General features: G+C 41.1%; 2 protein-coding genes across 5 annotated transcripts; both read left to right on the top strand.

The window, feature by feature from the left end:
- The first annotated feature begins 37 nt into the window (after nucleotides 1-37).
- fam234a (family with sequence similarity 234 member A) lies at nucleotides 38-7,517 on the top strand. Of its 3 annotated transcripts, none has more exons than XM_082543193.1 (12): nucleotides 38-127; nucleotides 1,067-1,369; nucleotides 1,447-1,557; nucleotides 1,640-1,822; nucleotides 2,100-2,230; nucleotides 2,411-2,543; nucleotides 3,148-3,280; nucleotides 3,373-3,513; nucleotides 5,522-5,603; nucleotides 5,715-5,867; nucleotides 5,957-6,059; nucleotides 6,376-7,517. In XM_082543193.1, exons 2-12 carry the CDS (start codon nucleotides 1,102-1,104, stop codon nucleotides 6,582-6,584), a joined length of 1,647 nt encoding a protein of 548 aa, XP_082399319.1. In that variant the 5' UTR covers nucleotides 38-127; nucleotides 1,067-1,101; the 3' UTR covers nucleotides 6,585-7,517. The 3 variants fall into 3 exon arrangements, with proteins under 3 accessions (XP_082399319.1, XP_082399318.1, XP_082399320.1); XM_082543192.1 differs by lacking the exon at nucleotides 38-127 and adding an exon at nucleotides 258-376; XM_082543194.1 differs by lacking the exon at nucleotides 38-127 and adding an exon at nucleotides 258-376 and having other exon boundaries at nucleotides 2,100-2,224.
- Nucleotides 7,518-8,479: 962 nt separating this feature from the next.
- cox6b1 (cytochrome c oxidase subunit 6B1) lies at nucleotides 8,480-10,506 on the top strand. Of its 2 annotated transcripts, none has more exons than XM_082543213.1 (4): nucleotides 8,480-8,691; nucleotides 9,303-9,429; nucleotides 9,726-9,826; nucleotides 10,243-10,506. In XM_082543213.1, the coding sequence occupies exons 2-4, from the start codon at nucleotides 9,324-9,326 to the stop codon at nucleotides 10,294-10,296; spliced, it is 261 nt and encodes an 86-aa protein (XP_082399339.1). In that variant the 5' UTR covers nucleotides 8,480-8,691; nucleotides 9,303-9,323; the 3' UTR covers nucleotides 10,297-10,506. The 2 variants fall into 2 exon arrangements, with proteins under 2 accessions (XP_082399339.1, XP_082399338.1); XM_082543212.1 differs by having other exon boundaries at nucleotides 8,499-8,624.
- Nucleotides 10,507-10,581: the final 75 nt, after the last annotated feature.

Genomic DNA, 10,581 nt, shown 5'->3' on the forward strand with positions numbered 1-10,581 from the left:
GCGTACAACAACCAATCACAACACGTTTACTGATAGACCCTGAGCTATGACTTTCAGGCAACGGCTATTCGCCATAGGCATTCATCATGTTGAAGCACCTCTTGCTACAAGCAATACCCAAATTTAGGTAAATGAATCTTAATGTTAAGGTTCATGTTGTTTCGGAGGTTTCAATATTATTTGAATGTGTACATTTTCAATGTGTAGCGCTACCTGTCAGACAAATTCGGGGTACGCGAACCTTTTAGGACGGTGGGCTTGCCTGTGATTTGTTTACGCAATTGAGGTTGACAGGCAGTTTTGTTAGCCTGTGTCAGGCCTGCTATCTAAAGTTAGCCGCACCAAAGAACGCAGGAGTCGGCGGTGCAGAGTTAAAGTAAGAAAAACCTTATCTGTATCTGCTTAAACTATTGAATTAACCTCAAATCGAGGGCCGCTTTCTGTGGTAATATTACACACAGTCCCTTTTTTCGGGGCTGGCCTTCGTTCAACAAGTTAGCAAACTAATCCACCCAGGTGTTGAGGGTAAACTTTTTTTAATACCTAATCTCGTTAATATAGATAGCTATCCGGAACTGACTAAGGCGAAGAAAAGACTTTCACGGCACGGTCTCGGGGCGTAAAATAATTTTGTGCGAGTCTGTTTGTAATATACATAAGGAAGTTTGTAGCACACGCCCTTATCTTTCTTTTTTCTTTTTCTTTTTTTACGTGTGAGTAATAAGCCTGTTGCTGCAGAACAAATAATATGGTGTGCAATCCTGAGCGATGTTTATTATGGGTCTGCTCTTTTTGTGCTGAGAAGCGTCTGGATCTGTGCTGGCACATCTGAATAAGCAGAGATTCACAAAGGTTGATGCAGCAGAAATAGCTGGACTGCTAGACACTGCTGCCTCCAGTATTATTTCCCACAGAGTGTATCTGTGAATGCCAGCGAGTTTTGTATGGTTACTTTGACACATGCAGGTTTATAATCCGCTCCACACTGGAACTGTATATGACTATTTGTATTTGCAGTGGTATGTATTTACGTAAGTGTTTACCATAATCTCTTTTCTCCTTTTAGGCAGGTCAGTGGGCCAGTAATGCGTTAAGGCAGTGATGGAGACCACAGACCAAGCCACTGAGGGCGACCCTCTGAAGACAGGAGAAGATGGTGCAGAGGCAGGAACAGTACCATCAGCAACAGAGCTGAAGAGAAAGAGCTGCAAGGAGTTGGGTTTTTCCAAACTGTCTCATTGGCGAACTGCAGTCTTCTTCTTGTCCTTGTTCCTTTGCCTCACCATCGTGTTTGCCTTCTCCTTCATCATCCCCTGTCCCGTGAGGCCACAATATCTCGTTACCTGGAACAGTTCATTCCCTGGAGCAGGTGAGTGCAATTTCACTGCTTGACAGTGTTATAGTTGCGAGATAATTAGGCACTACTTTCTCTTTTCTTCACCACAGCAACCTACAACTTCTTAGCTTTTGAACATGCAAATGAAGACAAGGTGATGGATGTCCTGTTTATTCTCAAAACCACAGAAGTGACACAGAACAGATCATGTGCTGATAAAGGTAGAGACTGATCCTCTGTTTATGAAAATACAATACACCCATTGTGTGTTATGTTTGTTTAGAAAAACTGTGGGTTTTCCAGGTCTATCCTCACCATGCGTGTTTCTGTTGGCACTGGATGGCACACATGGAGAGAACCTGTGGGACTGTCCGCTGGAACCCGACTTCCACTGGGCCCAGTGTGGCCTCGAAAGAGAAACGGGCAGAACCTGGGACTGTCTGCTGTCCCATTCTGACAAACTCACAGCCATCGACAAACGTACAGGTTAGTGAAAAAACAAACTCAATGCAAGTAGTGGCAAATCAAATCCTTTATTTAATTAAGAGGAAGAGAAATGGGGATTTTACTGGCTAAGAAAAAAATTGTACCCATTTCCAATTTGTTAGCGGCAACAAATTACTGACATACCATTTAATGTAGTGTTCCTGAAGTCTAGTTAAAGAAAGGAAGTAAAGCAATTTTAACTTCTAAAGATCCGTTTTAGGTCAAGAAAGATGTCTTTTGTAACCTACGTTGTTACTGTGTGGTGTGGTTGTCTCAGGTACGAAAATCTGGCAACAGTCTCAGCCTACTGGGCTGCGCAGCTCTGCGCCCGTTCTCAGTGTCCCAGATCTGGATGGGGACAAAGTTGGTGATGTGGCTCTGGTGGCATCTGATAACACACAGGTAAAGGTGAAGTTAAGAGTTATATTATTCTGTTTCTTGGTTTTTGGTATATTTTATTATGTTTTTCTCTTGCTGTAACAAGACTCAAATATGGAAATGTTCCCCATTGAAAGTGTTGATATTAATGATAATATTAAAGCAAAAATGGAATCGTCCCAGTCTCAGTGTCTCCTGTCATATCTGCAGACTCAGCTGGTATTGCTCTCAGGGAAGACGGGTGACCAAATCGGCACTACGGTGGTTCTCGATTCCACAGAGACAGCCAGTCATCTTCTGCACCGCACTGAGAAAGGTTCTTACTACGTACTACTGCAAAAAGGTTTGTGTATGAAATCATCCGTGACAGTTACTCTGCAGGCAAACCGGTTGAGCAGGTTCTCAATGATAAGTGTTGCATTTTATCCAAGTACAGTTGCAAAACTCAAACTGTTACAGATTTTTTTTTAATGCTTAGTCATAACAAAAGCTGAATAATAACAGCTGCACTGTTATACCTTTTATAGGATCACCTTTAGTCTAGGCTTAAAAGATTATGTGAATCTTTGTCCTGTAACAACTTATTTAAAAGTTGAATAAAGTCATATGTTCTGATTAATAATAACTTATGGACCCAAAGAAAATTACCCGCAGGTATTAGATGTCTACAAAGGAGGTGGGTCAAAGAGATTTGGTTAGGGTTCAGGTGTGCATCAAACGCTTCAGTAAAAGAAACGTTATCATAGAGATGTTTGTTAAATATTGATATTACCTGATATTAACCTTGCTGCATTTTTTAACAACAGTTCTTACAGTGAGGCTCATTTACTGTAACATTTCATCTTTACTCACTTTTCAAAAGATTCGTCAGCTTTTAGTTTTCTTCCTGTTGTTGATTCTAGGACAGGAAAGGGAATTATTGAGTGAGTGAGTGTATTTACTCGTAGACACTGGGCTGTATGGCTGGGCACTGTGGAAGATCGCTGCCAAGGCTAAAGCAGGGATGGATATGGGTCTGAAGAAGGACCAACACCTGGAGAGAAATGCCAGTGGCACAGACGGCCTTGTACCCATCTACAAGTAAGAAGGAACTTTGATTATCACTTCTACAAAACCACCTGTTGTCATGGGGATTTTTACCCTGAGACTTGCTATTTGTTTCTGCTTTATAGGTCTGAAGTGAGTCGAATGCTGAAAACCGATGAAACGGATGATTCATCCAACCTGCTGGTTGTGGCTGGGAAGGAGGTGGCATTGCTTGATGGCAAACATTTGGAGCTACTGTGGAGATTCAACACCAGCTCAGTCCTCAGGTAAACCCACTGTGTATGCTTTAGATTTCATGTGCATAGAATAAGAGGAAAGTGCTTAGTTACACAGCACAGCAGCTTAATTAATACCTCAGTACAGAGTGCTTACAAGGTCGATACCGTTGAGATTGCTGGACAAATTCCATAATGCCATGGATACAGAAAGGGAAGAAAAACAACAAGAGCACTTACCTACATCTTTCCTACCATAATGAATACATGGCATGCATTAGTGCAATAACATAATCAGTGTTTACAGATACACTAACATTTGTGATTCTAAATTTAATACTTCACCTAAAAAAAGTTAGGCTATTAAGTAATTACAGAAACAAAAAACATCTTTATTTTATTTATTTATTTTTCCCCTGGTGAGCTGCAGTCATAGCTGTGCAGCACTTGCCTCACAGCAAGAAGGTCCTGGGTTCAAATCCAACATCTGGCCGAGGCCTATCTGTGTGAAGTTTGCATGTTCTCCCCATGTTTGTGTGGGTACTCTGCCTTCCTCCTACAGTACAAAGACATGCAGTTTGTGGACTTAGGCTCATTGGTGATTATAAACGTGTGAGTGTGGATGCATGGATGGTAAAGCTATATCATTTATAGACCTGGAAAAATAGTCCCTAAATGTACTGTAGACATGTCCATATCCACTAAATAATTTATACATCTCATTAAAATAATATATTTGCTCAGAAGTCAGATTGTGTTAAAACACAACAAAAACCAACAATCTCAAACATTCAGTTAGGGCTGCTCGATTATGGCAAAAATGATAATCACGATTATTTTCACTGAAATTGAGATCACAATTATTTGACGATATTTATTTAACCCTTTAAGACCTACTATAGAACCAAGTCCACCAGAGCTTATATTATTTTTATTTATTTTTTTTACATGCTGTAGTGCCATTTGTGGGAGCATTTCAAGTTGCTATACATCAATACAACTGTTATAGCCCATATTTTAATAATATGTATGCATTAAGTGCATAGTAATTACATAAATTGCAAAAAAGTGCAATAAACTACAAAAAAAAATTGAAAATCGCTTTTGTTTTGTTTACATATATTTCTACTTGGAGAAGTTTGAGAGGCTTATCCCTCAAAACTTTAAATACAATAATGTTGCAAAAAATAGTTTCCCACCACAGGAAATTTATTTTGAGTGTCTTCATAGTTTTATTTTGGAGATACAGCAATTTTTATATACTGCAGGAAAAACAAAAAACAATCCTATGATGCAAATTTGCAAAGAAAACAGCAGGTGCATCATTTCACTGTGGGAAGTGTTACGAACAGCTGATAGGAACGGCAAAGCGTGTTTCTGGAATATTATGTTTTTGTTCCTGCAAGCGCTTTTTATGCAATTTTTGCAAAGCTATATGTGGAACGAAACCGTGACCGAGGACAAGCTGATGGCATCAGATGTAAGTACAACTCCTCCGGTTTCATATGCAAAACAAATTATTGCGCTAGCTTACACGGTTCAGGTTCTACAGGGATTTAAAAATAGTTACGCAAAACGGAGCGTGCTGCTCTGACCGGCTTTAAAGGGTTAACAATGACTTTTAAAAAATAATATAAAATAGTGTGCAACACCACTGAAGTTTTTTTTTTTTAAACTCTCTTTTCAACCAACGGCAGTCACTCTCCAAATAACTTCTGCTTAGCTTTCCGAGCTTCCCTCGGGTCCTCTTAATCAGCGGTCTCCAACCTTTTTTGCGCCACGGACGGTTTATGCCCGACAATATTTTCACGGACCGGCCTTTAAGGTGTCGCGGATAAATGAGGGAGGGGCTAATAATCGGCTCAGTCATTTTTAATGATCGTTGAAAGCCCAGATCATAATCGTGATTAAAATTCGATTAATTGAGCAGCCCTACATTCAGTATTAAATTCTGGTCATTTTTGTGGGAGAGCAAAATAAATATCAAAGTAAACCATTTGTTGTTATTAACTAGGACTCGCTGGGTGGAAAAACAGCCTTTTCTCTTTATTTTTTTCAGTGAACCCTCTTTTGGTCATTTTAACAAAGATGGTTTAATAGATGTTGTCATTGAGGAGGATATTGGCAACAACACAAAGAGGGTAAGTTAAATTGAAAACGTGACAAACAGCTTTATTTCGATGCCTGACTGCTGGCATGAGGTGATCAGTGTGAATCATAGAAAAACTAGACCACTTTGGTTTTAAATGTAGATAATAATCCTGGATGGGAAGACTGGCGGTGTGCTGTGGGAAGTCCAGCTCTTGGCCAGTCCTAATTCCCCGAGACCCGCTTCCATCGACACCACCAACTACTTCTCAGTCTTCATGTTTTGGGGCTTGATGCCCTCAGAGTCAAACTCATCTGTAAGTACACTACCTTTATGAATATGATCATTTTACACGTTTCTCACAAACAAAACTGCTCCCTGACAGCTGCAATGTTTTCCTTTCAGGAACCAGTAACAAGTGAACGACGCTCTTACATGCTGCATCCTCTCTATTCGAATGCTGTCCTCGAGTCCACTAATGTCGTAGACCACATTATAGCATTTAAAGGTACCTCTTGTTCTAGCAAAGGTATTACTGGTACGATGTATTTCCAGGGTGTATCTTTATAACAACACCCCGTGTTGGTGTTATACCTGGATTATCTTAATTAATGTTGGTCCAGGTTTAACATTGCAAGTGACCAATCACATGTTGATGACATAGTTTTGCGCCTTGGAATAAAAAATCCAAGCAACGTGATTGGTCACTTGCGATGTTGAACCTGGACCAACAATAATTATTTTTAAGAAACAACACAAGGAAATCAGATTGAGCAGTGTTTTTTTAAATTTATTTTTGGGTAACTTATATATTTTCATTGTAGCCACGCTGATGGAGCGTGGGCGCCATGCTGCCTACATCCTGCTGATAGGTCCTAAGGAGGAGGGAGCCGAAGGCACCGTGGTTCTCAGCAAGCGCAAGCTGAAGCAGGACATTCCCGACAGCAAAGTACTCCGTTTTGGCGACGGGACTACAAAATCCAACGAGGACATTAAAGAGGCCTTCAACCGACTCCGCTTTAGCGATTGGTGAAAAGGCCGGCTGTAACCTGTGCAGTATATCATCGGTTTTATGCTGACTTAACTTGATTTTCAAAACCAAAGTTGTTGTACACTAATTGTGAGTTTCCAACTGCTGACCAGCAAAGAAACTCCTTTATCTTTAGAAGACTTTAGGTTGATTTGCTTTGACAGGGATGTTCTCCGGTGGACAAACTGGACACTGTCTATATTCACTCTTCTTCACTGCATATCCTTCATATTGTCAAAACTCTAAACCTGTATAGAATCAGAAAAAAGCTGCTGTTCACTGACAATCACTCTACTCAGACTGCTGTTCTCCTGCTGATAAACCCATCAGATCTGCCTTTATGTATTGTTTCTAGCAATTTCATGCATTGGTGCAATGATCGTTAAAAACAGTAGAAGCTGGACTGTTCAGATCTATGCAACTGTATGTCACGCTGTGCTTTAAAGGTAGCAGATGCATGCAACTACAGAGGCTTTTCCTTAGTGTGTCAAATTAAAAATAGCCTAAATAAAATAGATACTCAGTTGTAAGGCTGGTTTATGGTATAAACTAAATGTTATGTGTTAAATTTGTAAGGGATCCTGTCTGTGAAAGTATCAATAAGGCACTCTGGCAGTCAACAGTACTGATGTTGACATCGATGACCCTTTACTGTTACTTACTTAATCCAACATGCTGTAAGATGTAATGCTATATAACGCACACTGACAATTTAGTCAATGCTGTATCAAATAAGAGTTATTGCTGTGGTTGAACAGCTCCTTGTGAAGCTGTTTTCCCTTGGTAACTTATATTAAGGTTGAAGACGAGGTTCTTATTTTTGCTGAACATGGACATATTGAACCTGTGAAAGAGGCCTTTATTGGAGATGACTTTACTTTCTGACTTGTAATGAAATGTTTGGATTTGAGCTATATTAAAATATTTTTAAAGAAATTGGTTTTGTTTAATCTAAATGAATAAAAACAGGCCGTTTGTCGCCATCTTGTGCACGCACACACAGAGTGCAGTAAAGCGCGGACAGACCGTCGGCATGGATGTATGCAAGGCAGTCACGTATCTCCGGGGCAGTACCGTGCAGTTTACTCCCTAAATACGTACACCGCGTCATTTATTTACCGTGACGCAAGACTGCCGTGGGGCTCCTCCTGAATACATGTGAGGGGATTGAGAGCCTCTCCTTGTAGGGAAATGCTTGGAATTTTTATGGAAAGCCGCACTTGAGGCAAAATAGGAGAAGGCGCCGAGACTTGGCTGGAAGGGAGTGGACCCGCGTGGACAGCGACCGGAGACGGATAGGCGCGCGGATAGTGCAAGTGCACTACCTGTAAAGGAGTTACGCGCGGAAATGCAGCTCATGCACTGAAAGTGTAGTTAGTGCTCCTGAGGCACTACACGGTTAACATGTCTCCGTCACTCTGCTTATTATTATCAGGCTAATAGACCTGCCACATAAAAAACGGACTGCTCATCTGTTCCGTGTCTTAGCTCACAGCTGGTAGGTCCTATAAAGTGCGCCTGCAGCACCTCCATACGATTGCAGGCATTTCTTGACAGAGTTCCTGGTTTGGCCAGCTTTACTTCACTTGAAATCCGAAATATAGGAAGCCCACATGAAGGGAAAATTACTTTTTATGGCCATCCAACTCAAACCCATCCAGCTCATATGCTTAAAAACATCATATTAATGATTAACAGAAACACAGAGGAGCCGAAAACTTCCGGCTTCATAGGAGTAAAACCTCGAACAACAAATTAAAGCTAAAATAAACACCTCCCGCTGCGCCCCTGGGCTTTCACCCCTCAGGGCTTTTATTCTCCAAAACACGACATAAAGCAAACATTTGCATGTAGACAAAGTGTGACTGTGAGAGTCTTGTCATTTCAATGTGACCTGTATCCGCCATTCCCTTATGATAAAACTGCACGGCTCCAATATCTTCAGACCGGAGCGCACGCGTGGAGCGCGCACTGTCTCTCAGAGTAACGACACTCACCGTCCGGTGTAAAGTCACTTGAGCCGAGCCAGCATCTGCGACTAAGGTACCGTTTACCTGCATGCTCTAACCCTCTAAAGTACCGTTTTCGTCTTGCGCAGACCGTCCGCTAGGTATTATTTCTATTTATTCTATTCAGTTCTGTGTGTAGTCATCAAAATAACCGCTCGGGAAGTGGCGTGTCAAAAATGGCACCACTAATTCTGGGTATCGATAGGAAGTGTTTTAATCGGTTTTCAGTAGCATTCTTAAAGAAACTAATTACACTGCAGAGAGAAATAGCGAATGTGTTACCAGGTTGTGCGAAAAAGAAAGAGAAACTGGGCTACGTGCGAAGGAAACGCTTTTTGGCCTGGTAACTAAGGCTATTGATTACTGCCAATACCGGCTAATAAGGCGCATTTTACCATTTAGGGCCTTCCCACTTTGTCCTACATATTTAATCACTGCTTATGTTTGACTGTAGTTTGATATTATAGATTGGACGGTGAGAAGAATAGCTGATGAAAGTCCCGCATTTCTAGTAGCAGCCTTCAGGTGCCGCAGACAGCAATCCGCTGCACTTGCCCAAATATGAAATCTTAAGGCGTCACAGATCGTCACCGCCGGCCACTGTTCAATCTCCGCACATAGAAGGCAACCTGCAGATGTTATCCTCACAAGAGGCTACCACACACAGGCTAATGAGTGGCTGTTTCTTTCCCCTTTTGCACCCATTCATTAGATTCTCCTTCCAGAGGTGAAAATGGCCGAAGACATTAAAGCCAAACTTGAGAAATACCGCACGGCTCCCTTTGACTCCAGATTCCCCAACCAGAACCAGACCAGGAACTGCTGGTCCAACTACGTGGGTAAGACTACACCTCAAGGTCAAAGAGGTGCCTGTTGTTTTCTCCAAATGTGTGAAAGCGACTAGAGGAACTGCCGATTAAAGCAAGACTATGCTGTGCTTTAAAAAGGCAATAACAACCTAGTACAATTTTGGATTATTACAACATTATTCAGTCACAGTAATCATGAGAAAGGCTTACATAGCTTCACCTACTGACCCTGACCTCTGGCCTGAAGATAGCCCAGTCAGATTTCTTCACAGGGTCTACTGGAAGGTTATTTTTGATATTCACCATTGTTGTTTCTCTATTTATAGACTACTACCGCTGCCAGAAAGCTTTGGATGCCAAGGGATTAGACACCCAGCCCTGCGAGTGGTACAAAAGGGTCTACAAATCGCTGTGCCCCATCTCCTGGGTAAATATAAGAAATGTTACCATCTCATTTCTAACAGAAAAGCCACTTTGCTGAAAGCGTATTGGCAGCATGTACATGGTAATTTAATTGGTGGGAAGAGTTTATTTAGCAGGGGTCAAACAACTTTATGATTCCTCACATTCCTGCTCAGCCCAAACAGTCAAAAATAAGGAAAACATGGAAAACACAGTTTGGAGATTTGCCCCTAATCACACAGCTGACTAAAAATACATCAACATGTTGAGTTACTTTATCAGCCAAAGCGATTCCACTCTCTAAGCTTTGCTTAACATCACAAGTTGTACAAAAATGTAGTTTGAGGATTAACACTCTTACATAGTTATTAAATCAACTAAAAATAAATATTTTTGTCTCAAAAGTTTTCTTTTTTTCCTCTAAAATTTTTGTCCCTTTAGATCCAGAAATGGGACGAGCAGAGAGAAGATGGGACCTTTGCTGGAAAAATCTGAGGCTTAAGCATTTCGAATGCCGATAGTCTGCAGAGATGTAATCTTTTCAGTAGAATGTTTGTACGAGTGGTATAAAACCTGCGGTGTGCCTTTCCACTAATGCTCTGTCCTGAGATCACACCGAAACTGAATGGTCATTCCTTAAAGATATCATGAAATGTACAGCAGATTCTGCATTAATAAAAAATATCTCAGGATATATTTATGGAACTGGCTTGTCCTGTCTTATTTTGTCTCTTTACAGCATGCTGCTGATCCCCTGTGAGGTTATTCATAGACTCTTTT

This window comes from Aulonocara stuartgranti, assembly GCF_965226115.1.
Source record: "Aulonocara stuartgranti genome assembly, chromosome: 8".
NCBI classification, from domain to species: Eukaryota; Metazoa; Chordata; class Actinopteri; order Cichliformes; family Cichlidae; genus Aulonocara; species Aulonocara stuartgranti.

Bases quoted from the DNA above. Each gene is read 5' to 3' on its own strand.
- fam234a (XM_082543193.1), top strand. From the start codon at position 1,102: ATGGAGACCACAGACCAAGCCACTGAGGGCGACCCTCTGAAGACAGGA. The intron at 1,558-1,639 runs GTAGAGACTGAT...TGGGTTTTCCAG, and splicing joins CAGATCATGTGCTGATAAAG to GTCTATCCTCACCATGCGTG. The intron at 2,544-3,147 runs GTTTGTGTATGA...ATTTACTCGTAG, and splicing joins CTACGTACTACTGCAAAAAG to ACACTGGGCTGTATGGCTGG.
- cox6b1 (XM_082543213.1), top strand. From the start codon at position 9,324: ATGGCCGAAGACATTAAAGCCAAACTTGAGAAATACCGCACGGCTCCC. The intron at 9,430-9,725 runs GTAAGACTACAC...CTCTATTTATAG, and splicing joins CTGCTGGTCCAACTACGTGG to ACTACTACCGCTGCCAGAAA. The intron at 9,827-10,242 runs GTAAATATAAGA...TTGTCCCTTTAG, and splicing joins CGCTGTGCCCCATCTCCTGG to ATCCAGAAATGGGACGAGCA.